This window comes from Acartia tonsa, chromosome 9, assembly GCF_053477335.1.
Source record: "Acartia tonsa isolate MP-2025a chromosome 9, ASM5347733v1, whole genome shotgun sequence".
In the NCBI taxonomy this organism is placed as follows: domain Eukaryota; kingdom Metazoa; phylum Arthropoda; class Copepoda; order Calanoida; family Acartiidae; genus Acartia; species Acartia tonsa.
The window spans coordinates 31,405,032-31,432,065 of record NC_137268.1 but is presented as its reverse complement, the minus strand read 5'-3'; the positions used below and the strand labels follow the sequence as shown (position 1 = coordinate 31,432,065).

At 32.3% G+C, this 27,034-nt stretch overlaps 3 protein-coding genes across 20 annotated transcripts in view; 1 reads left to right on the top strand and 2 right to left on the bottom strand.

Annotated features, from left to right (window-relative positions):
• The window catches only part of LOC145328775 (uncharacterized), a 14,275-nt gene extending 11,153 nt beyond the window's left edge, over positions 1-3,122 (bottom strand). For both annotated transcript variants that reach the window (XR_013882611.1, XM_080172626.1), the window contains exon 1: positions 3,056-3,122. The gene's annotated coding sequence lies outside the window, so the exon portion shown is untranslated. The remainder of the gene's footprint in view (positions 1-3,055) is intronic.
• On the top strand, positions 811-2,001 carry LOC145327487 (uncharacterized). Its single transcript, XM_080171034.1, has one exon. The coding sequence runs from the start codon at positions 811-813 to the stop codon at positions 1,999-2,001; it is 1,191 nt and encodes a 396-aa protein (XP_080027160.1).
• Raf (serine/threonine kinase raf oncogene) lies at positions 3,120-27,034 on the bottom strand. 17 transcript variants are annotated; one of them, XR_013882603.1, is made up of 28 exons: positions 25,797-27,034; positions 24,559-24,651; positions 24,057-24,099; positions 23,134-23,274; positions 22,601-22,695; positions 21,900-21,987; positions 21,395-21,449; positions 20,963-21,038; positions 20,473-20,573; positions 19,729-19,802; positions 18,714-18,851; positions 18,473-18,530; positions 16,542-16,586; positions 16,050-16,161; positions 15,455-15,530; positions 15,121-15,195; positions 13,049-13,125; positions 12,317-12,423; positions 11,220-11,343; positions 10,870-10,956; positions 10,262-10,323; positions 9,643-9,751; positions 8,845-8,958; positions 8,317-8,427; positions 7,412-7,756; positions 4,608-6,773; positions 4,166-4,288; positions 3,120-3,732 (listed from the first exon to the last, which is right to left on the bottom strand). XR_013882603.1 is itself a non-coding variant. In XM_080172625.1 (25 exons), the coding sequence occupies exons 2-25, from the start codon at positions 24,645-24,647 to the stop codon at positions 7,654-7,656; spliced, it is 2,160 nt and encodes a 719-aa protein (XP_080028751.1). In that variant the 5' UTR covers positions 24,648-24,651; positions 25,797-27,034; the 3' UTR covers positions 7,322-7,653. The 17 variants fall into 17 exon arrangements, 1 of the variants encoding a protein (XP_080028751.1); XR_013882604.1 differs by having other exon boundaries at positions 4,659-6,773; XR_013882608.1 differs by having other exon boundaries at positions 4,166-4,198; positions 5,541-6,773.

Genomic DNA, 27,034 nt, shown 5'->3' with positions numbered 1-27,034 from the left:
GTTGAAAAAGCCTTGGAGAAAAAAGAATTTGCAGTTGCTCTATTTCTAGACATAGACGCTGCTTTTTCAAAGGCAAGTATTGAGAGTATTCTCAAAAACATGGAAAGAAAAGGTATTGATCCAGGTATAGTACGCTGGTCTGAATACATGTTAGTACACAGAGAATGTTTTGCAACCTTAAATGGAGAAACAGTAATGAAGGTACCAACTAGAGGCACTCCCCAAGGAGGTATTTTAAGTATCATTTTCTGGAACCTGGAGCCAGATGACCTTCTGGACAGGTTCCCACAGGTACATCCCAGTCTTATAAACTGTTTTGCAGATGATATTGTAGATATCATATCAGGTATTGACATGAGCACCATAGAGTGCAGACTCAGGCAAGACATAAAAATTTTAGAAAAATGGGCCACAGACAGCGGCCTCAGTTTCAGTGGCCAAAAAACCAAGGTAATGGTTTTCACACTGAAAAGAAAGTACAGAAACCCCATATTGTTCTTACAAGGTGAACAAATAGAGGTGGTACAACATTTTAAGTATTTAGGTGTCACCCTAGACAGTAAACTGACCTGGTGTAAACACATTGAGAACATCACAAACAAGGCCACCAAGACTCTGGCCATGTGCAGATCAACCATTGGCAGAAACTGGGGACTTAAACCTAAGGTATGTCGCTGGATTTATATCAGCCTTATTAGGCCTATATTATCCTATGCAAGTGTTGTATGGCTAAAGGTTGCCATAGAAAAAAGTAAGTTTTGTAAACTTGAAAAAGTTCAAAGACAAGGTTGCCGCCTCACCCTTAGTGCAATGTGCACCACAGGGTCAGAATCAATGGAGACCATCCTAGACATCAGACCCATTGAGATTCATCTCAAGGAAGTGGCCCTAAAAAGCTACATCAGGTTAGTAAGGAATGGAAACTGGAAACATAAACCTGGAGAAACCCATAGTAAGTATAATCATTCAGTTATTGTAACTGAATTAAGCAAAGAAATACAAGATATTTCAATGCCAACGGACAAAATTCTTCTTAAAGAGAGGGAGACCTGTGATTTTAACACAATCATTAAATCCAGGACAGAAATGGAAAGTATTAAAGTTCATATGAAACCCAGAACCCCAAATACAATAAATGTATTCACCGATGGTTCCAAAACAGGAGCAGGTAGCAGTTATGGTTACATTTGTAAAGGTACAACAGATATCAAGGCACAAAACTTTGATCATCTAGGTAAGCTCGCCACTGTTTTCCAAGCTGAATTATCAGCACTGGAACAAGCTGCGGCAAAACTTATTCAACTCAATATTTCGGACAACACTATCAACTTTTTTGTTGACAGTCAGGCCGCCATTATGGCAGTAAGTAACTTCACAGTGGTCAACAAGAGTGTTCTTAATGCAAAGAAAGCTCTTAATATTCTTAGCAGAGATAATGTTGTTAATGTAAACTGGATACCAAGTCATGTCGGCCACCTTGGCAACGAGGTGGCGGACAGACTTGCCAAGCTAGGTTCCTATGGAGGCGACAGCCATAGGACCAGGCCAGAACCATACTTACCTGTGTCGCTAACGTACATTAATTCTACTATTAAGGAATGGGGACTAAGAGAACATCAGAAAAAATGGCGAACCAGGAAGAAAAAATCAGACTGCAGGCAGACAAAAATGATGCTACCCAGCATACGTAATAAAGCCTGGAATTTTATCCAAAATTGGACAAGAAGAGATGTCATGTACATAACTCAAATTCTAACAGGACATGCATGTGTTAACAAACACCTTAAAGAAATGGGGTTTGCTGACACAAAAGCATGTGAACATTGCAATGACCCCATTGAATCTATTGAACACATCTTAGGAGATTGTCCCAAATACAATCAAATAAGGGCAAACATCTTCGGTAATAACATTATATTAGCTAAACACTTTTGGGAACTCAATCTGAGGGATTTAGTAAAATTCTTCAAGAAAACCAAAAGATTTAGCTACTTTGAATAAGTATTAGCAACCATAATGTAAATATATATACACACTTATTTTTAGGTAAATACTGTATATACTGTAAGCTCTATTGAGAGAGGAGGAGAGAGAGAGAGAGAGAGAGAGAGAGAGAGAGAGAGAGAGCGGGGAAGGTGGAGAAGATGAGGTATGAGGTGACGGACCTAGAGTCTGGCCTTGGTGATCATCAAGTTGGCTGTGCAGCCCAGGAAGATCACCACCTCACCCGAGGTTATCAGGTATAATTTTGCTTCGACTCTTACATATTTATATTCTGATTATTCAGTTCTGACATTATACAAGTGTTAATGTCCGTTTGTCCTACCGTTTCAGTGCTTTGCTTTTATGAATGTTGTCGTCCTTGTTAGTTTTAAAGGTACTCTATAATTGGAAATGAACGTCTGTCAGTGACGGAAAAGAGGAAAACGTGATTAATTAGGCTATTAGATATATACATATATACATTATCTATTAAATACATAATAGATATCTAGATATAGTTCAAAATATCCAAGCAGCATCTAATTAGTAACTTAATTCGGCCGTCAGTAAAACATTTATACAAATGTGAAACAAAAATGTATTACTTTCTCAGATCAATCAATAACTTAATCTAAAGTTTATCTGTAAATAAAAAAATAAAAATATAACGTAATAGGCTGCTTTGTGAGACACTAACAGATGCGGCCCTTGCGTCTATATAGGGGCAATGTATTCAAAGGGAGGGACAGAAAATAGCCTAAACCCTTCAAAAGGTTAAACTTCGTTATAATCAGGGGAAAGGGAATGATATTCTGACAAGCAATTCTAGGGAAAAATTTCCCCACAATCTCTTCCCCTTTTCCTCCGCTCCTCAGTTACATGAAAAAAACAAGATATACCCCCACCTAGCTTCCAAAGGTTTCGTGTTTTTTTGTAGAATTGATTGTTAGAATAGCTAGGCCTGATTATAATGCAGAACTTGAACGGTTCAGTGATGAACGATATCTTAACGAACAGAAACCTTAGGTACTGCTTTATAGAATAGGTTTTTTTTTAAGTTTCGTGTGAATACTTATTATGTGGATTTTGTCACCCTTATGTTTGACTAAGTAACATTTTTCATTTTGGAAAAAAAATCTGAAATAATTAGCATTTAATTTACAAGATGATAATAATGAGATTATTCATTTACACGGCTTTATAAATACATTTTTCTTCATAAATTCATCATTAACGTTGATATCATAATTAAAACATAAAACTAAAGTTGTATTTATAGTTTAATATTAGATTAGAGATTATAAAATGCCTTGGATTTGTTGTCGTAGAGAAATAGAGGCAGACAAATATTTTTAAGCATTGATAGTTGCATTTCAAGCCGTTTTCTAAAAACTACCCTATTTTAAAAAGTTTTAAATTCTCGCCCATATTTTAAAATCAAACTACCTAGTCTTGCATAAAATTAGGTAGATTGAGTTATTGACATAAATTTACTTTTATGTCAATTCTCAAAAAACCTTTATTTTAAGCCAATTGCCTTTCAAAAATAAAATAAGACTATACTACTATTAACAAAATTAACTATCATAAAAATGAATTAACGATTAACATGGTGTGTAATTAACTAAATAAATAATGCTACAAAGACATAGTGATAGATAAATAAATATACTTGTAATCATTTATTCAGAATGCAAATGGAATTGTAATAATAATAAACAAGAATGAAATTCAACGAATCAAGTGTAACTACAAAGAAAGGTTAATTTATAGTAGCTTCAATGGCTGCTTAGGCCCAAACGGCTGGTCGAACACGTTCTCTAATTTGTTAGCTTAATAACTTAAAGTACTTTAAATACTTGTTTAAACTATTAATGCCCAAACTTTTCAACAAATAATTGAGGTTGCGTACACAAGGTTTAAGTTATTTAATCATAGGGGATGTTATTTAATTTATTGTCCATTGTCTTATTCCAAAAGATCCCCCGCTACTAAACGAATAATTAAAAAGGGACTGCAGTGCTAGAAGAAACGCGCGTAAAATTGAACTTATAGCACATTTGTGTTTGCCGCGCGATAACTTTTTTGAATAACAGCTGTATATGTTTTAATAATATACAAGCAAGTTATGCTGCCTGCCGTTTGACCGTAAGGAGCCGTTAAAGTTAGTATAAAAATAAACCCTCTTTTGTATATACGAATTAATTCAGTAAATCTATAAATAAAAAATGATAATAATAATAAAATTGATGAAAATGAAAACTAAACAGCTAACACAATTCAATATGAACACAACATAGAATACCTACCACAAATTTAATGGATTTCGAATCAGAAAGAGAAAGGTCGGTTGTGGGTAAAATCCGTAAAAGTGTGTGTTTTAAGGCTTAAAAATAGTAGTGGAACCATAATATTCACTAAATATGTGTATTTCGTATTGAAAAGAAGTATAGACAACAAATTTTTTTTTAAAGTTAACATAAATTTGTATCGGTATACTACTGTTTTTAACTTAAAACACACAACATTTACGGCAATCTACCTTTCCCTTAATTAAATCTGTAGACAGTTGACTGTGGATACTAAAATATTTAGTGCCACAAATGAAAATCATTTAAAAATACCTATACAATATAAAAATGTTTCAAAGATTCCAAATCCGTTAAATTTCTGGCCAAAAAAACAAGTGTCAACATATGAATCAGAGTGTAATAGTTATTTCTCGTATCGTATTATAAACGGCTTTCCGCGGATATAAAATGTACAATTATAAGATTAAAACTTGTTTTTTTTAGCCCCAAGGTGCCGAAGGCACCGGCTAAAAAAATTGGTTTTAATCTTATGATTGTACATTTCTATATTCGTAGAAAGCTGGATATAATACGATGCTAGACATAGTTTTTTCGTATGGATGAGAACCGGTTTCTATCCACCGGATTCGAATGAATACGAGAAAATATTTTATATTTACAGAGACAGATGAGAACAGAATGTAATTATTTTTGTAGTATTTTATAAGTCAACACAAGGTTGCGTGGTTTTTTCAATGAGATTAACTAGCCCTATAATCCCCTAGATTTAGTATCGCAGCTACTCTATAACCAAAGTATTTTTCTAAAATTCAAAATCATCCCTTCCGTAGATTAAAATTTTTAGTTGGAAAGTTTAGATACAACTAGTTGAAACCTACCAATCAATATTTGATAAAAGTTGATGTAATCAAAGTTTTGGAGCTAACTGTCTAATAGAGATTGATTATAAAAGTTTGGGTAACAGTATAATTTACAGTCTTATGACCCCACCCTACCTTGTTTTGATCTATTATGGCACTTTACTATTTCTCTATTTTTACTATGTTACTGTATGTTGTACTTTAAAATATGTATGTAAAATGCTGTGCTACTTATAGAAATAATGTCCGTTTGAATTATTAATAAAATGTACGTGATATCTGATTTTTTTTGGCTTTTCCCAAACAAAAATCCTATTTAACGTACATTAGAATAATTTTTAAGTTTCTACTATTAAAAAAATCATTATACTATTATCATAATAACCTAAAATAATGCAAATAACTTTTAGAAATGAGATTCTTTCTATCATAACAAGGTTAAAATTGTACATAAAAATGATAATCCTATAATAACTTGTATTGATACAAGGAGGGGGGGGGGAAGTTCTGACACATTTGCGTAAACCTGGTGTATAGGCTTCATCTTTAGACTGAGAGGATAGGTTATTAGGGATAAAATCATTCTTATATGATGAATTTCCCCCAGATTTAAGATTTTTTGGATAGGCCTTCAAATATGTGAATAACAATCAAAAAGAAGCATATTTTGTTTTATAAGTTAACCTCTAACTCTTCAAAAAAAAATCTTATTTTTAATTTTTACCTGTACAGAGACCACCTGGAGGCCTATCCAAAAAAGCTTAAATCTGGGGGAAATTTATCATATAAGAATGATTTTATCCCTAATAACCTATCCTCTCAGTCCAAAGATAAAGCCTATACACCAGGTTTACGCAAATGTGTCAGAACTTCCCCCCCCCTTATTAAATAAAATTGTAGATTTTTATAACACTTGTGTTTTATTTACAAAAAGATGTATTTGTACAGAAGGAATATGTTGTTTTTTATCATATAAAATAATATGAAGTCTTCACTTAATTAATAAGTTAAAACAAAACTTGGTTTAATAAATAAGTTACAATGCCCAAAAATAATAAATCACCAGATATTGATATTTTAAACATTTTTTATATTTACAAAAATTTGTAGTTTGAAATGACACTTATGAGAGTTTTTTTTCTTTTATTAACAAAAATAACATAATTCATAAAAGCGAAGCAACTATATAAACAAAAAAATGGACATAGTTAGTTTAAGAGCAGCTTCTCTATATCTGGAATGTTTATTACACAATACACTCATAGTAGAGAGTAAATTTACAAAGATTTACAAAAACAAATTTATTTTCGCCTAGTTATATGTGGAACATCCATCAGGGATCTGAAGGGATAAGACAGTGGCAGATAAATTGATATACGTTCCCAAACTGCTCATTTTGAAAATTAATATTAGTGGTTAACACGTTTGAACACTCAACTTAATGCACCAACCAATCAAAATTCAATAAAAGTCCCGAAATTTGTTATTACAACGAATAACAAAACGTTATTATAAAAATTTTGGGACTATATTAATAAACAACCCAATGTCCTCTCCCTTCCTGGCGAAACATGTAATTATTTATCTATCAAATTAACATGTGTATTTGTAATATTTTCTTTTAACACATGATCATTTTAGATTGGAGGATTTTTAAAATATTGAGCATGGAAATTTTAGAATATTGTATATTTACAGGGTGGCCAAAAGTTATGTTAATTTACAACAATTTGAAAAGTTTTTAACCCTGGCTAAAAAAACGAAAAAAACATAGGAATTTAATTGTGCATGTCTGCAACAAAATCACTGCCCAGACTAGTTAAGAAACTTATCATTGAATATCCTTTCAAATTAAAGTTTCCTTTTTTTTCTTTTTGCATCAACTTTTGGCCCCCCTGAAAAATGTATTTGTTGAATATGTGAAACCTATTTTTTAACCTATTATTTATTTGTATCTAATGCCTCTTTTATTCAGTTTCATCGAATAATCCAGAAAAAATAAAGTATTGTAAAAAAAACCTAATCGGATTAATCCACATGAAAAAAGGTAAAGTATTATTGTAAATTACAAGATATCTTCACATTTCAAAAGATTTTTATTTTATTTAATCATTATCTATTATTATGGATATCATTTAGAGCAGATAAAAATGTTATTTTTTAGGATTGTAGGATTAAAAAAAACTTTTTAAGAAATTCAAAACCGTAGGCTACTTTTAGCAAAAGTCTATTTGAATTAAGTGTATTAAAATCAACCTAATACAATTATATGTTTATCAAAAAAATCTGTTTGAAAAAGAAAAAAAATTGAAATGTATGTTTTTTTCTGTTTGAATTGTGTTAATACAGCGTGACAACCCCTTCCTTTGTTGCTCTTATTTACTCAGTAATCAGAATCACTTCCCTCTTATATATATTTGCTATTATGAAATGCTTGCGGTTGTGTGGAACAATTGTGCCTGTGACAGAAGTTTGCTGATTTGGGGGCACACCGCCGCTTAAATTTGTGAGGTAAAGTTGAATGAGTTGATGACGGCCAGCCCCGGAGATTTTGGACTGGAACAAGTTTCACCAAATAATTCATCAGTGTGCAGATTTGTTCTGAAAATGAAAAAATATTTTCGATAAAAGATGCTTTCAGAAACGACGCCCAAGAGGTATTGGGTAGGGCGGGGTATAGGGGTGTCCTAGCTCCAAAACTTCTGTTGGAAGTGCATTAATATGACACCCTCCCCTTAAAAAGTAATAAAAAATATAATCCTCCTTTTATCCTACCCAAAATAAGTCTTCGAGTAGTAAAATTAAGTTAGTTCTAAAAACATCTTTTTTTACAAACTAAACTAAAAAAGGTATTTTATAATTAAATTAGGTATTAAATGTTGTATATAATTTACCTATATAATATATACTTTTACCCACCTATAGATTTCTAAAAAAAATCAGGGTAAAAAAATCTAGATTTATAAAGTATTTAGATTCTGACTTTTGGTGCATAGCGGATTAATCCAGAGCATATTCGAATTAACATCCATAGTAACTGTTCACTACCTACCTTTCTTCAAAATATTTTGCTCTAACTAATTCAACCTTTAGAACAAAATAACCACTAAAATTATTTTTTGCACTGTATCTTGACATGGCAAAAAGAACTATGTTTCTACCTGTTGAGAATTGGTTCTGAAAGGGATCTGTGTATTTTGGGTAGGGAGGACATCAAGTTCTCTAAACTCACCAACACTTGACGGAAGTTAGGCCGGTCATCCCAGGTGTAACTGAAATAGATAATGAGTTGGGTAATCGCTTTTTCTCTTTTCTGAACTTGCAGTATGTAAAATTATGAGAAATTCATATTGTCATTCCTCAGGAAGAGAGTGGACATTGGGATATTTTTTACACTAGTCCCCAAGTCTTATAACGTTTTCTTAATCGTTGGCTTAACAACAACCTTAAGGACTTATTAAAATTTGATTGAGTTAGTTCATTTAGTTGAATGTCCAAAAGTTGCAATTTACAGAAGGGGAAATTTTGTTTATTATCATAAGAATGTACATCAAATTATCAGCCATTATCTTATTTCTTTAGATCCCTGGTTATAATACTTCAAATTATCCATCGGATAGCAGGTCATGTGGGCATAATCATATACCATATAGCACACTAATGTCATCACAACAACATGTATAACTAACCTTAGACAGTCAAGTAGAAGTCTTCTTAAAGCCTTGGGTGTGTCTGTACGTAGTTTGTCTAAACTTGGCTTCAGAAAGCCTCGCCCAACCATAAACAGGATTTGATCCTTGTTACTAGAGAAAAAAAATTATGATAATTAGTTATTTCTGCATCGTATTATAAACAGCTTTTCGCGGATATAGAATGTACAATTATACCAGTTTTTTTAGCCCCGTGGTGCCGAAGGCACGGGCTAAAAAACTGTTTTTAATCTTATGATTGTACATTTTTATATTCGTAGAAAGCTGGGTATAATACGATGCTAGACATAGTTTTTTCGTATGGATGAGAACCGGTTCCTATCCACCGAATTGGAATGAATACGAGAAAAGAATTATCAATAAATAAAATTGTTACCTAGGTAATCTTTACATTTTTAAAATCAATTACATTAGAAAATCAAAATGAGTAGGTAGATAGTTCAATAAGTTTTCATGAAAGCTGATATGTTTTTAAAATGAAAAAAATATTTCTGTTCTTTATGTACAAACAAATCATAAGTTATCTAGAAATTATTTTTATATGCATTATTTCATTTGATATAAAAAAAGAGAAACGCAAAATATCATTTAGACAGATCTGAGATACACCTACATCCTATGATAGATAGGCATCCAATGAATTCATAGAAGGACTGAAAATAGGCTAAGACAAAATGGACAAAGGAACAGGATTTCAATCGTGGAATTTCTGTTCTTAAAAAGGGTACAAATTTAAACTACTACGTAAGCAGCTGAGCTATTAAAAAAGATACCTACCTAACATGACTATAAGGTAGAGAAGAGGTTAATAGCTCGTACAGAACGATACCAAATGCGTAGACGTCACTCTGGAAAGTGTACGGATTCTCCTCGTTCATTCGGATTACTGAAATAAAACAGTTAAAATATTAATATTATACAATATAAACAAGGGATTTTTTTACCTATTATGAAAAACAAAATTACCCTGGAATTAAAATTATTGATGGAAAAATTAATGAGAGCCCCCAAAGTTTTTAAGTTAATGATTAAAAAAATGAATTTTTAAAACTTTGGGCTAAAGTATGATTCATAGTCGTACATGACCCCCTGCCTCCATTTTACTTAACCCATAACCTCAGCAATAATCTTCTAAATGTTAGGGTGTAGTCCATGACACTATTACGTGAGGTCTAACGACTAAAAATAACTATGGGGAGCCAATCTCCTGCTCAAACACCAGGTTTAAGGTTAGTAAAAACTAAAAAGACAACCAACTCATTGATTGCACGACCCTTTTTGTGGAGGTCCAAACTGTGCATGCATGTAATTGAGTTGCGCCTGTTTTAGGTCATTGCATTCCCTCCAACAAATCTTAAATAAACCGTTATCTTCCATGCTTTCCAAATGAAGTTACCTTCAGGAGCCATCCATAGAATGGATCCAGATGGCTGCTTAAACTGACCAGAACTTGACCATCTAAACATAAGAAAATAGTTTAATATCAAATTATTAATTATTGAACAATTTAGTTTTAAATGTAGCGAAAATTTTTTTTTACAGTAGGTAAGCGTACCTTACTTTTGCACTGGCTTTAGGCGATTGTTATGATAGTATGGGGGAGGGGGGAGTTAGTAAGCCAACCCCTCCCCCCTATTTTTTTTCCAATGTATGAAGGAATCTATCGATGCTGATTCTTGCAAAGGGAACAGCCATTTACAAAATAAATTAAAAGGAAACACAATGCCTTAAATACAGGGGTGTATATTCAGCACAATATTTATTTTTTTCCCTGCTGAAATTTTTTTTATTACTTTCCCCTCTGGTTTTTTTTTCATGCCAGGAAAGGGGAAAAATGGAAAAAAATTCAAAACTCTTAATTTTTTCATTTACCTACCCCCCCCCCCCCCCCCCCCCTACCAACACCACCAACAACATATTTTTTATATCGTTTACAATCCCCCCCCCCTTTAGCAGGGTCAATTGTAAAATATTGTAAAATATATACCCCTGCTTAAATATTACCTTGTTTTTACTGTGGCAAGACCGAAGTCACCGATTTTGACTGTAAAATTATCGTCATGAAGGAAAATATTGTTTGATTTGAGATCTCTGAAAAAAAAAGACATAAATATTTTTAAAAATCAATTACGTTTTTGGATTCTCATTAAATAATGTTATATTAAACATAATATGGGACAAATGCCATACCCAATGAGGGTGAGGTAATAAAGGGTAGCTAACATGATACAGCGGGTCAAGTCTTAATGTACTTATACTTTTAGAGCTTGAACTGGCACTAGCGTCTCGTACTACTCCATGACTACTTAGGTCTTAACACCAAGAAACTATGGCCCCACACACACAATATGTACCTGTGAATAATATTCTTGGCGTGTAGGTAATCAATGCCCTGACTTGTCTGTCTAGCTATCTCAATGATGTTGAGCAGCTCAAACCTCGCCTCGTTCACATGAACGTGCTTGTAAAGACTAGAACCTAGATAGAATAATATTAGTTTGTAATAAAAAAGAGAACTGTCTTTTCATGTACAGAACATTGAACGTCGTCATGGAAGCATTGTTTAAGTCCCGGGATGTTTTTGGGGCTTTCTATTTTTTAAATTGAAATATTTGGATGGTTTAAGCTAACTGATACCCTACCCCTTTTATGCAGAGCGTAAGCAAGTGCGCAATTAACCTGACTGACTTATTAACAAAAAAAGTGCGCCACTACTCTGACTGGCTTATTAACAAAGACCCAAATACACTCAAAAATCCCAAAAAGCATACAATCAATTCGAACCAGCAGTTTCCGAGATCTTAATCTTCAAACAAACAAAAACCTTACTACTGTATATATCACTAGCGGCTTCGCCCCTAGCCTCTAGGGGCTTTGCCCCAAGAGATGGTAAAAAAAGTGTAAGGTGAAATTTGTAAAAAAAAATTTGTTTTGTGGGGGGTTGGGGGTGTCCCACCCCCCAAGAAAATAGCTTAAAACCACCACAGGACCAATAGGTATGTACCCTGAAGAGTAGAATCCGATCGGTTCAGTGGTTACCGAGATCTTAAGGGACAGACAGACAGACGGACAGACAGACATCGTTCTACTTTGTATTATAGATAGGATAGATATTTGTGCTCATTAAAGCATCATGTCTTTTTATTTATAAACAACTGAAGATTGTTTTTAACATGAAACACTGTGTATTGGACTTATCAAATAAAAATAACATGTTTAATTAAATTGTGTTGAATTGATCACTCTATGTTATAATAGAGTAGTAAGGTTTTTTGTCTGCAGCGTAAGATTTCGTTAACTTCTGAAAAGATTGATTATTTCATTATAGGGTTGCAACACAAATGTTCCTCTATGGTTTTAGGCTTTTTTTCTGTCTTATCCTAACTTTCAATTTCTGAGCCTCAAAATGCTAGCGGTGCACAGTCGCTAGTTCTAAATGGCGCATGCTTACCTTCACACCATTGCGTGACAATGGCGAGTTGACCCTTCTTACTGACACAGCCCATAAAGAGTAAAACATTGACGTGCCGCGTCTTTCGTAATACTGCTACTTCGTTTCTGTAAAATAATAAAGTATAGGTTAATAAAGAATCTATTTACTTTGTTAAAAATGACATCAGCCATTTTAAAACCCCGCCTTCTTTGTGCAAATCATCCATTGTTGTAACCCAATCTTGCCACATAATTCAAGCAAAAGAAATTTTGATGGAAGGTTCATAATGGCAATGATGATATTTTTTCCTCTTTTTTTTCTTTCTGACTGACTGTACATATATAATGAAAGAAATAACTAGGTATCAATTTAGCATATAGACGAAATACTTTAAAATTTCAGTGATGTTATAATCTGTAAGTATTTTTTTAGACTCTTACGTAAAAGGTTCAAAATAATGTAAAAATAATTTTTCGTTTTTTTTACATGCAAACTATTTTTAAAATACTTTCGTGCAAATATCGGAATTATAGAAAACTAAATAGAGGGGTTGGACGTATTTTCACAGTAGCTTTTGATAGGTTAGGTTAATGTTAATGATTGTCCCGTAGGGTTAGATCCCCCTTCCCGGCAGGGGCTAAAATTGGAAAAAATCTACTGCGAAAATACGTCGAAACCCACTACTTTGTTTTTTCCTCAATGATCTAAAGTTCGAATTCATGCAAACTATTTTTATGTATAAAATGTTACCTGAATGCAACTATTTGTGCTGGACTAGGATCCCTGACATTCAGGGTTTTAATGGCCACTGCGCCATGCCAGTGTCCCTGAAAAGTAAAAACATTCAATCAAATATCCTAGGTTTTTTACTCATCTATATATCATGTCATTTTATTTATAACCAACTGAAGATTTGTTAAAATTAAACATCATGTATTGGACTTAATAAATAACAAGGATGACAACCTCCATAAGTAGCGAAGCTCAAAAATTATGAATGGATATCGGAAAAAATGCTATAAAGCAGTTTCATACAATAAACATTAATGTTGATAAAATAGGGAAATAAGGAAACCTTAAAAATCACGCAACCTTAAAAACCACGAAAATTTTAATATCTAGGAATCGATCTAGCATCGCAATTTATAGACAAATCTTAATTAAACTTGATAAAAATATGTAGAATATGAGCATATTCATTGATTCAATTCCTGATAATTTCAGCCACAAATATTGAATAGGAATCGAGTAAACCATAGAAAACCTAAAAATCTAGAAATCGATCTAGCACCCCAACTAATAAAAAAAATCGTAATAAAACTTAAAGAAAATATGTAGAATGTAAATTTAAACAATCCCTGAAAATTTCAGCCCATTATCTTAAAAAGGAGTTGAGAAAATTACAAAAACATGAAAATCTAGGAATCGATCTAGCACCCCAAACAACAGACAGATGGACAAAATAATGTATAGATTAGATGGGCATATGTTATAAGAATCTTCACTAAAAATTTCAGCTGTCTATCTTTTCTAGGAGCCGAGAAAATCACGTTTCCCCCACTTTGTCACAGACGGACAGACGGACGGACATTTCGAATTATAGAGTAGCTTCGCTACTAAAAATAACATGTTCAGGTTTAGGCTATTCTATTTTTTAGATTAAAGAATTTGGAAGGTTTTGGGCTAATTTTCTGTCCTTTCCAACGATTCTAAATACACAGCCGCTAGTCCTATTATATAAAATAGTAGGTTTTTTTTTATTAGTAGCGAAGCTACTCTATAATTCGAAATGTCCGTCCGTCTGTCCGTCTGTCCGTCTGTCCGTCTGTCTGTCTGTCCGTCTGTCCGTCTGAGACAAAGTGGGGAAAACGTGATTTTCTCGGCTCCTATAAAAGATAGAAAGCTGAAATTTTTAGTGAAGATTCTTATAACATAGGCACATCTAATCTATACATTGTTTTGTCCATCCGTCTGTTATTTGGGGTGCTAGATCGATTCCTACATTTTCATGTTTTTCTGATTTTCTCAACTCCTTTTTAAGATAATGGGCTGAAATTTTCAGGGATTACTTAAATTTACATTTTACATATTTTACATAAGTTTTATTACGATTTTTATATTAATAGGGGTGCTAGATCGATTCCTAGATTTTTAGGTTTTCTATTCTTTTCTCAATTCCTATTCAGGATTTGCGGCTAAAATTATCAGGGATTGAATATGCTCATATTCTACATATTTCCATCAAGTTTCATAAAGATTTGTTTATAAATTGTGGTGCTAGATCGATTCCTAGATTTTTCATTTTTCGTGCTTGAAAGGTTGCGTGATTTTGAAGTTTTTGTCATTTCCCTATTTCATCAAATATATAGGATGACACTGGTATATTGTAAATATATTCATAATATACATTCATAATTTCTGAGCTTCGCTACTTATGGATGCTGTCATCCTTGTCTGTAGCTTAATATTTCGATAACGACTGAACCGATTGAGCTCCTCATTTTTAGGAAGCTTAGGTTTTGGGATGGTTTTAAGCTATTTTATTTCGTGTTTCATAATGATGAATTTTTTTTGTAACTTGTTATTTTATTACCTAGTAAAAGGTTCGAAATTAGGATACTAGCACGAAGAAATGTTGTTTTAAAAATTAGCATTTATAATGCCTGGGTAATTGAAACAAAGTTTTCAAAATATTCTAGGCTTGAAAGCCATCTTCATACCTATGGTTTATGCAACTTTTGTTCTCAAACTCAGCAAGGCATTCTCCGTAAAACTATCCCTTTTGGACGAATTTTAAATGCAATGATAAAATATAAGCTTACCTTATATACAGTACCAAAAGAGCCAGCACCTATTCTGGCCCCAATAAAAATTTCATCTACCGGTATTTCCCAATCCTAAAACATTTATCAAAGGTATAAAATAAATAAAAAAAAATAAACAGAAGTAAATAAAACAAGAATTCTTTTAAAATTACAGATAACCATTTATAACAATGAAATAATATTTCATATTTTGCTGTGTTTGACTTTGTGTTTTGAAGATCAAAGTTCGACATTTTGAATAAATCTCTGTAATTTGTTACTGCATTAAAAAAACTAAGAATTCACTTAAAATAAATATTTTTGCATATAAACAGGCAAAATATCGCTGTACCTCTATGGTTTCCCTCTTGTCCTTGTTTTGTTTGACCTCCTTCTTACTCGAGTCATCTGCTGAGCTGGCTCTTGCCCTGGGTTATAGAAAATATTGATTGGAAGCTTTGTTAAATATTGTTTAGTAATAAAAATCTTTGTAACATAAATAAATAGGATAATTAAATCTTTAAGGTTGTTTGGGTATCTTTTGAGCATATTTTTAAATATCTTCGGATGTAAAAGCAACACTTAGTCCTTCTACGATCTTGAATTTAAAGAAGACCTCACACTCAGTGGGTATGGTAACTCATTGCCAGAATAGTTATCGTAGAATTGCTAGTTATCTATCGTATCGTATTATAGACAGGTTTCCGCAGAAATTAAAATAAAAATGTATAAGATTAAAGCCAGTTTTTTTTTATTATTCCCGAGAGACCTAAGGCTTGGGCTGATGAAAATGGTACCTATTATTTTATGATTTTTATTTTGTTATTCGTGGAAAAGTATGTTAAGGGGACAATGCTATACATAATTTTTTAGTATGGCTGAGAACCGGTTCTAATCCGGCGGATATTAATCTTTTTCGAAACCATATTGGAATAAAACTGACTTACCTTGGTCTAATACTGGTGGGGGATGAACTTTCCGATCTGGAAGACTTTTTGGTCGGAGAGTTAGACGGAGACACGTGGTCTGTCATACGAACCATTCCAGAGGTTGCTCGTTCTACAAATACATTAATGTAAGATTAGAATAACTTTGCTTCTATTTTGCATAGTTTTTATGTTTCAAAATGAGTTTGTGATGTATGAAGAAAAGGTAATATCCGGCCCTTTATTTTTACCACATAACACGCATGAAACTAACCTAACTAAATATGATAATAACCCCTACACTACAGGTAAGTTATAAACTGGAGTTAATAGCAAGGTTAATAATCTTGCGGGGCTTTTACAAACCTATCATCTAAAATATAAAGCTCTACCCATCACAATTATGGGGTTCAAAAATCGAAGTAAAGAAGGCGACAGAGAAACTAACGAAAAAACTTGTTTATTTTTATCAAGCATAAAAAAGTATTAATATTTTTTTTGGTAAAAACTTGCCATTTGTATGTAGAGTGTTGGCGTATTGGCCAGGTAAAACACCACCTAAAATAAATTAATCATTCAATAACAGGGTTTTGAGGTGATTTATTATCCAAGATAGTCAGGTTTATATTTAATCAAATGTCGTAATCCAATCTCATAATACAAGTAACGAAATGTTTGGGCGATATATTTTACACATGCAAAGCTATATCATAATAAACTTTTTGTGGCGGACTGGATGAAATGAAAAATTAACTGTCCTTTTGTACTTAAATCAATAATTTGGTCGGATTATTCCTACACTATGTCATTATTGTTTTATATAAACTATTTTAATTTTTGCTAGTTAGTTAGACATATAAAGGCCCAGGCTTATAAAACTTTTATCAATTTTATGACTTTTATTTTAATATTCGTGGAAAATAAACCCAGAACCACTTCATTATGCAATCTACATTTTCCTGGATATTTTGTCTACGGTAGTCCATAAGTGTACAGCTTTACAGTACATTGTTTCTATTTGTTAAAGCAACACGTATGATAAAAGAAAAAGATGTTTTAAAAAGTAAAATGCTTATATTTAATCAAAATCTATATTTTTGTATTTTTTACTGATCCACTTCATTATGCAAATCAAAAGAAAATCAATGGGAAAAAGTTTGTTTTGCACTTTTCTCCACTTTTAAAAAATGATTCTGATAAAATACCAATTTTTTAAGGGATTTATGCATTAATTATTATGAAAATCAGTTTAAGGTAGATTTTAATGATTTTTCTAAATAAGAAATAATAGAAAAAAAGAAATTCTATCCCCATCACTTTAGAGGACAGCTGCTGACCCCCAGTCTTATGGATGAAGCTAAATACACGTTAAAGATAAAAATTACCCTGAAACGTATACAAAAATGTTTTTTGATGTGTTAAAAAAATCCATTTTGAATTCTTGATTTGAGGATGATGGCCTTTAAGATGCTCTTACTGGTGGTGAAGGTGAGCTAAATGTTATCTAAGTACATGACCATTACAACAACTTGTCTATTAACCTATGTATCATTTTTTGTAGTCATAGCAGCCTCCAGTGGAGCCTCTCGACATGAAATATAACCATTATCTAAAAACTACATTATTTACTTTATGAATTTTAGTAATTAAAATTGCAATTTTTTTCTTTTTTAATATTGCTTGGCTGGAGGCTGCCATGACTACAAAAATTGGACCATAGTTCAATATATAAGTTTTCATCATGGGCATGCACTTTGATAACATTTAGCTCACCATCACCACCAGTAAGAGCATTTTAAAGACCATCATCCTCAAAATCAAGATTTTAAAATGGATTTTTTTTAACACATCAAAAAACATTTTGTATACTTTTCAGGCTAATTTTTATTTTTAACATGTATTTAGCTTCATTCATAAGACTAGGGGTCGGCAACTGTCCTCTAAAGTGATAGGGATAGAATTTCTTTTTTTCAATTATTTCTTATTTAGAAAAATCATTAAAATCTACCTTACACTGTTTTTCAGTATAATTAATGCATAAATCCCTTTAAAAATTGTTATTTTATCAGAATCATTTTTTTAAATTGGAGAAAAGGGCAAAACAAACGTTTTACCATTGATTTTCTTTTGATTTGCATAATGAAGTGGATCAGTAAAAAATACAAAAATATAGATTTTGATTTAAATATAAGCATTTTACTTTAAATAGAATCTTTTTCTTTTATCATACGTGTTGCTTTAACAAATAGAAACAATGTACTGTAAAGCTGTACACTTATGGACTACCGTAGACAAAATATCCAGGAAAATGTAGATTGCATAATGAAGTGGTTCTGGGTTTAGTTGTTATACGATGCTATATACATTACTTTTAGTATGCCCGAGAAAAGGTTCTAATCCAGCGGATATTAAATTGTTTCGAAGCCATACTGAAATTGTCCTACCTTCTGTAATGATATCTGAAACATTAGGTGCGGAGCATGCCCGGTCTCGATTTGACATCTAAAATTAAAATAAATATTGGATAGGTAGGTAGGTAATTATATAACAAAAATTCTGAAATTAATTCCAATCTATATTAGGTACCTAATGAAAATTCAAACAGTCCAATGTACCCTTCCCTCCCTAGAAGCCTACGCCTTTTACACATCCAAGTCGCGTTTGTACAAATATTAATGAACTTACCACTTGTCTAGTGGGTGGAAAATGGAACGTAGATGAGTTATTTGGATAGGTTAGACCGGGCATAATGATTCCCGCCACAGAGTCGGTCTGATCGGTGCCAGCTAACAACGCCTGACCCCAGATTTTGTGCATTCGGACCTGAAAATTATTTGGTTGAAATATGTCGTTTTGAAACGGATGCTGGCACTTTTACAACAAGAAAAAATACAGCCACTGTGTTTTTGACAAAAGTGGGGGTGTTTTTGTCAATTTCTTTTAGCTGTATTTTTGGTAATATTTTTTATCCACTGTCAAAATTACACCTTTACTATTGTCATAAACACAGTCTTACTGGTATTTTTACACCCATGAAATTCAATGAGGCTGTCAAATTCACAGTTTTGATGACAAAAATATGAGAAGAAATCGATCTCTCTTAATGATTTCTTATTATTCCAGATGGAGAGGATTCCTGGTACGAGTTTCTACCTTACCGAGAGCTCAGTTTTATATTGTAATATTAATCATGAATTATTATAAGTCAATTATCCACGTATGTTAAAATATATGACTTAACAATCAATCTTGTTATCATTGCAGTTTATACATGTCTAAAAGTAGTTAAGGCTTTGAAGTTTGATCTGTCTCTATCTATTTTCATTATAGCATTTAAAATGAGAAAGTGTGACAGCTGCCGTACATGTGTGTGTAGACTGACCATGTGTCATTAGGTACTATTACTAAGTTACCTGTTTTATTGGCCTAGGGCCAATTTTATAAAAATACACTTATTTTTATTATAAATATTAGGTATTTTAACCAAGTTGTTATAACTTATAACTATTAAAGCTTAAAGTTAAATTAATCTACACAACAATAATTCTAACCTCAATCAAGATTTATTTAAAGTCCCTATTTTCAAAGCAACGAACGAGAATTGAGAAACTTAAGATGAAGTATAATTTTTAGTCCAATGCTCCCTTCCTTCCTGTATTTTATATGCGTGTCTGTCTGTCTGTCCGTCATGAACCCATACCTGTTGACAGAGAGCTGGTACACGATTAGAGCAGCGCCGGTGAAACTTGTAACCACAGGTTCGACACTCAAACCCTGTGCAAAATAAAATAATCACAAGCTTATTCCTTTGAGGTTAGTTTTGGATAAATCAAACTTAAAATATCCTATCCTATGATTATAAGTAGAGATTCCTTATATAAAAGTAATATGATGCCTATCTGTGTGTGTGTCGGTATGTTCGTGTGTAGTGTGCACCTAGGATTCTCGCTAACCATTGAACCGATATGTTTCTCCTTTACAGTGTAGCTGCGCAAAGATCTGATAAGGTTTAAAACTATTTAGGGGGAGGGTACTACGACTATCCCCCATAAATTCGCCCTTAGAAAGTGGGGGTAGACTTCAATCTATATTTGCTTTTATCCAATCTTAATGATAATAAAACATAACATACTTAATATAACATAAAACTATCTTATTTCCTAATGCTGCACTATTCAAAAATTATAATTTTCCCTTTTAAAAAAATGGGGGAGGTAGGTTGTGCTAAAATTCCGTAAAGGTGGGAGTTTTGAGGCTTAAAAACAGTAGTAGAACGATGATATTCACTAAATATGCGTATTCCTTATTGAAAAGAACAATACCTAGACAATTTTTTATTAAAGTTCAAATAAATTTTATCGTTCTACTATTGTTTTTACCCCATAAAACTCACACCTTTACGGAATTTTAGCACAACCTACCTTCCCCTGTATTATGTAATTACCTTGAAATAAAAGCCGTCGACAACATTCACAAAATGCGAGAGAGAAGAATGTTTTCCTCACAAAATTGTGAGATATGCTTGTGGTTACTGGGAAATTATCACTGAAATAAAAAAAATATATATTTTAATGCATTTGTATGAATGTAGGCCTGTTCTACTGTTATTTACATCATCCTTTCTTTTACATTTTGACAGGTGTTTCTTATTGAGTCACTCTAATTGACAATTTTTTTGTGATTCGAATCAAAGACAAAGATAAAGTTTTCGAAAAATTTGAAACATTTAATGTAACATTTTGAAGGACAAAAAGAGTTTCCATCATTAATCAAAAAAATAGATGGGAGAGGGAAGGGAACGGAGAAATTCCCAAATCACCCCTTATTGAAAACTCCATAAAAATGTTCTAAAATCCTATTTATTCCATACTCACTAGGTTAATAAACATATAAATATACCTATAGAATGCTTCCCTTAAATTAATAATACTTACATTACTTCTACTTTAATTGTTTCACCCACCAGGGAAGTAATCTGGGTGTCCCATAATATTGAGATCTTTAACTCATCTATAAGTAAAATATTTGTTAAGATTCCTGGCAAAACAAAAAAGTTTATATTTCGATCATTAAAAACAGTATCGTGCAGTGGGTTTTTCCAGAGCATTAAAATACCCCCATTTAACCAAACTCGTTGGGATGTCTACCCATTCATTCAAAAGTGCCTCCGAATTGATAGGTTAATGCGCGAAGCGCAAAATATTTTTAACATCCTCTTTCATTTAAGGATGGTTTGAATTTTTTACCTCGAGTTGACGTTGATACCCCACTTAACTTTATTAGGGGGTTGTAAAACCTTATCATGTGGGGTGTAATGGGGTGGAACCCTAATTGTGGAGTAGCGCTGCTACCAATAATATCATTACCTGACAATCTGTATGCTTTACATGTATCTGGAGCTAGCTTCCGCAACTTCATGGCCTAATGGAAAAATAAATTTTCAATTAAATAGTTACCTATGTAAAATATGAACCTAAAATTCTTAGGTAATACACATGTCGAGGGATTGAACTTTCGAAAAAGTTAAAGAAAACGAAAGACAGTTTCGGATCATGGAAAGAAAACGATGTAGAGGGTTTCGTCGTATTTTCACAGTAACTTTTGATTATGAGGTTATTTTAGGTTAGGCAAAGAAAATGTTAAAGATTGCCCCGCTGGGGATAGAAATAGGAGAAAAGCTATTGAGAAATACGACAAAACCCACTACTCCGTTTTCTTTCGATAATTCAAAGTTTAAATAAATTAGATATACATATATAATACAGAAAGAACTTAATTAATATATACAAAAATCTTCGTCTGCAGCAATTCCTATTAAGTTAGTTAGTTGTCTAATTGACCATTTGGGGGTAATAAATATATTACAATTACCTTAGAGAGAGCGTCCCTTAGTGTAACACCTGGCTTAACATGTACAGAAGTTGTGCCGTGGGTACCCAGGTGCGCTTTGATAATGGACCTGAATATCAAAATTAATATATTTATTAGTAAGATTTTTTTCATAACTACAATAACATCCTATAAAGCAATATTTTAGCTTCTAAAAAACAGGTATAAGTAAGATCAGAAAAAATACAGCACAAAATCGAAATATTTTCGATTTAAAAGATTTCTTTTTATTATCTACCCAGGGGTGTATATTCTGCACAAGATTTTTTTTTTCCCCTGCTACAATTTTTTTTATTTTTCTTCCCCCCCTAGTTTTTTCTTACCAAGTAGGGGGAAAATGGAAAATATTTAAAGAACTCTATATTTTATTTATCTTATCCCTCCTACCACACATTTTTTAAAGTTTTTTTCACCAAGGAGGGGGTGGAAATGGAAAAAATGTTTTCAGTTTTCTTAATTTTTACATTTTTATTCCCTCCAACCACTTATTTTTTATTTCCCCCCCCCCCTGAGCAGGGGATCCCATGTAGAATATACACCCCTGTATCTACCAAAGCATTCAAAGTTAATAAATGGACAATACAGATAAAATAGTTGGTAATAAATTCCGGTCAAAATAAACAAAAAGGTTTTAATATCGCCTTAATTACTTTTCTCACCCCATCTTATGTTAAATTGATTACCTGTATGGGGACCTTGGTGTGGGTCTAGGTGATCCCTCGTGGCCCGTACTACTGAAGCTACTGGGGAAGTCGGGTGGAGGGCTGTCAACTTCAAACTAAAATGAACAAGATCAATAAAAAAATGTTACAAAATATACATATCCTATTGCATAAAGTAGCAAGTTTTTAGCCTATTTGTCTGTCGTTCCTTACACCTTCGAATATAGGGCCCCAGCCCATACATACAAGAGGCATAACCGCGCTAGTGTATATCAAAGATTTAATATGATGGTTAAAATCCGCTAAAAACTTATTGATAACAAAATAATGTTGAATAAGATATCAACATAAAACTATAACAGGTATTTAGTATGTTGATCATCTATAGATCTACATTAGGTGAATTTTGTATGATAAATATATTTTCGTGTTTAAAGTTCTATTCAATAATAACACTTGTGAAGGGAAACTACTCTTCAAAAAAAAACCAAAAAAAAAACGTCTTGTTGTTTTCATTATGACACGCTTCTGAAATCATGTAACCTAACACTCACCTGATGAAAAACATTGTGTTCCACCTCCGTGGCTGTGCTAGTGTCTCCCAACCTTTCCTTTAGACTCTGTTCTCGCAGGGTGAACTGGTGCAACTTGGACGTCAATTCTTCATATTCAGTCAGAAATATTCCAGGCGGGTCCTACACAATATATTTTCAATGTAAAAGTAGAAAGTCTAAATTAACAACAATCTCTTAATTTGACTAAAAGATACACAGTAAACGAACAATCCGACTACACTATTGGTTAAAGACACATTAGGGTACGGAGATATTTTATTCATTTAATAGGCAGCTATAAAAAAAGAATTTCTTAGGAAAAGCATTGCTTTGGATTATTACATTTAAAAATTTTGCGCTCGTATTATAGGTTTGAATTAGGGTTGACAATCCGTATCCGAATCCGGAATCCGCCCAAATTTTGGTAAATTTTGGAATTCGAATCCGGAATCCGTTTTTAATAACGGATTCGGATTCTTAATTGGTAGGCTAAAATTAGCGTCTTGAGTTTTTTCTTTCAACTCCCCCTTTTTGAAGGCAAAGATTACCATCATTATATATAATATCTTTTAAAATCTGGTTCGATTCTCGGAAATGAATTATAGAGAACACCAAGAACATTAATTTATAGGACATATGTAGTATTTATTTTTTTAATTAAAAAAAGCCTTTTAAAATATTGCTAGAATCCGGAATTTTTTGAAGGATTCTTGTAAGAATCCGAATCCAGTCCAAAAATTTGACGGATTGCCATCCCTAGTTGAATCGTGTGACAAGTTACAACATCTTCGCTTGTTAAAAATTGGATAATGTATGGACTAATGTGTCAGATTGGGTCATCAAACGTAAATATTCTATTGTTTTTTATATAGACTAGAAGCTAAATTAGTAAAAATATAAAGGTTAAAACTTAAAATAAATACCTGATAACTGGCGAATCTTGCATTTAATGCGTCTATATGATCTCTGAAAATTTTTTACAATTCTATTATGAATATTTTGTAAGATATTTAAAAAGATTCTGATTTTTGGACCAGTTTTAAAAGCATCCATCTACAGAAGAAATGTATAGAAGAAAAGGTACATTGTAAATTTCTAAAAATATAAGAAAATCAATATTTATTTACAAGTAGTTTTTTTCTTTGGAAAAAGAGACATACTATGAGAGCTATATAAAATAAATTTATATATAGAACAATAAAAATGGATGTTTTCTATACAAGATTTTCCTGTTCTCTAATAAAGTAAAACTCGCATCAATGTCAATATCCCCCATCCACTACTGGATGTCCGAACTGACCAATTAATGAGTTCCATATAAGCAACCTAATAACCCTTTCTTAATAACCACGTATATCCCATACCTATCCATAACAATAAAATCTTTTGATTATGACTCAAAGTGAAGTGTTTACTACTACTTACTTAGTTAATGTGATATGATTCTGAATGTTTCTAAGCTCCTCTGCAAGTGTGATGTAGTCTTCCTCTACGGACCCCGTCATTGTGCGCATTCTCCTAAGATACATCAGCTTCATATTCAGAGAGAGAGAGAGAGAGGCGACAATGGGCTGTTTATAACGCTAGTAAGTGTTACTGTTATGATAGCGTTCTCTTATTAGTTGGCTTAACAACTTTGGGTACTTTAACTGAATATTGATTTGTTGGTTTATTAAGTTGAGTGTTCAAATGTTTTAACCACTAATCTTAATCTACAGAAGAGGTAATCTAGAGTGTAGGGATCGGATGTATATCAATTTATCGGCTATTGACATATCTCTTTAGATCCCTGTTTTATACGAGAAAATAAGTATAAATATCAAGTAAAGCCGAACATACTTATTGACAACGAAGATTAAATAGTAGATGCCCAATAAAATAAAGGAATTCAAAGAAACTAGGTATTTTATTTCTATTTTATTCAGAAGCTGAGAAGAAATTTAAAAAAAAATTAAAATCATTATTGTCATACAGAGCGTCAAAGTAAGTTAAAGAGTAGATGATAAACAGCCATAAGAATCTTTAAAAAAAAATCTACCATATATTTGTAAAGTACCTATCTAGGTATGTATTTTCAACAATCTAGAGACTCGATGCGCATATGTCAAAAGCATTCGAACAAAATTTTCAGTTTTATACCTATCTTCAATTAAAGCCGATAAAATCACGTTTCGCCTATGCCTTATAATATAAATATAAATACGGACGAGGTTAGTTATAAAGTAGTTTCACTATTAAAAGGGCATGCACTGAAAAGAGATAAATTATGTCCGTATGAAACTAGGCAAATGTTATTGATAGAAAAAAAACTCAGAAATTGAGGCATTTCATGAACTTGTATATTGAGAGATAGATGGTTTTAAGCTATTTTCTCGTATTCATTTGAATCCGGTGGATAGGAACCGGTTCTCATTCAAACGAAAAAACTATATCTAACATCGTATTATATCTAGCTTTCTACGAATATAAAAATGTACAATCATAAGATTAAGACCAATCATTTTAGCCGGTGCCCTCGGCACCTCGGGGCTAAAAACTAGTTTTAATCTCATAATTGTATATTCTATATCCGCGGAAAGCCATTTATAATACGATGCGAGAAATAACTATTCATGAAGAGTGGGAAACCCTCAACCACCCCTAAAATTAAAAACTTTCTTTACCTGTTCGGAGGTTTGTGTTTGTTAAATACAGAGTGTTGATCACAGTTCTCATCAGAACAACATTCCTCAACAATAGCACTCTGACAAAAAGGTTTTCATATAAAAATATAAAACATACATAATAATCAAGGGATCTTTAGGGATAAGACAATGGAAGATACATTAACGTATTACCTCTATGATGATAAACAAAATTGCCTCAATTAGATTATGTTGAATATTAAACCAACCAATTGAGAATAAATAAAAGTAACCCAAATCCAAAAATTATCAAATGAGAGAAATTGTTTGTAATATGAAACGCTTTGGGAATAAGTATAATTTGGAGTCCAATGTCCTACCCCTCCCTGCATGAAACATAGTTTCCTAAGTTTACATATAAAATCACAAAAAAAAAGAATAAAAGGTTATTGAATCCATGTCAAGTTGAGAAAATATAAGGTTAGATTAGGAAAGGAAAAGCCTGCGTGGTTAAGACATATAGCTAGGTTCATTTATAACTTGTATGAGTCAAGTTAATATTTCCTCAACCTAAAGGGTCATAGGGTCATATTTTCAAATATAAATGAGTCACTCAATTTAAACTAAATCTTAGATCATGACTCACGTATTCAAATCAACAAAAAACAACCATTTATCTTATGACCAAAACAAGGACGACAACATCCATAAAAGCAAAGCTCTAAAATCTGTCGACGGCAAACAAACAAAATATAAACACTTTTCGAGTGTCAAGACTTTAAAATTAAGCATGGTATTAGATAAAAATATAAACCAAAATATATCTAAACTTGCTCCAAATTTGTCTAGAGATATAAGAGACTTTTTAAGGTCATACTTACATTTGTGGGACTTAATAATAAAGATGCTTTGCTTATAACAGTTGTCCTAAGAATCAGTATTCCAAAATTCATGTAAATAGGATTTAAGATATATCGCATAATAAATAGTTGTCGAGTCACGTAAGTTAAAATTTTAAATAATTAAAATGGATGTAAGAAAATTCTAGTAACGATAATAAAGTTTCTACACTTTTGAAATCATACCTAACTCTTACAGGAATCACCCAATGCCAAGTTTAACATCGATGGGACAATTCAACATACCTAAATTAACCAAAAGAGCTATCTTACGAAGGGACAGACGTACGTATAACCCCTAATTATAGAAAACCATCACTTTTTATAATAACAACAAATAAACATAAAAATAAATAAATTACGAAGCAAAGTACAAAA

Bases quoted from the DNA above. Each gene is read 5' to 3' on its own strand.
- LOC145327487 (XM_080171034.1), top strand. From the start codon at position 811: ATGTGCACCACAGGGTCAGAATCAATGGAGACCATCCTAGACATCAGA.
- Raf (XM_080172625.1), bottom strand. From the start codon at position 24,647: ATGCGCACAATGACGGGGTCCGTAGAGGAAGACTACATCACACTTGCA. The intron at 21,988-22,600 runs GTAATCAATTTA...TTTGATATTCAG, and splicing joins ACACCAAGGTCCCCATACAG to GTCCATTATCAAAGCGCACC. The intron at 7,757-8,316 runs GTAGAAACATAG...TTTCATTTTCAG, and splicing joins TCAGAACCAATTCTCAACAG to AACAAATCTGCACACTGATG.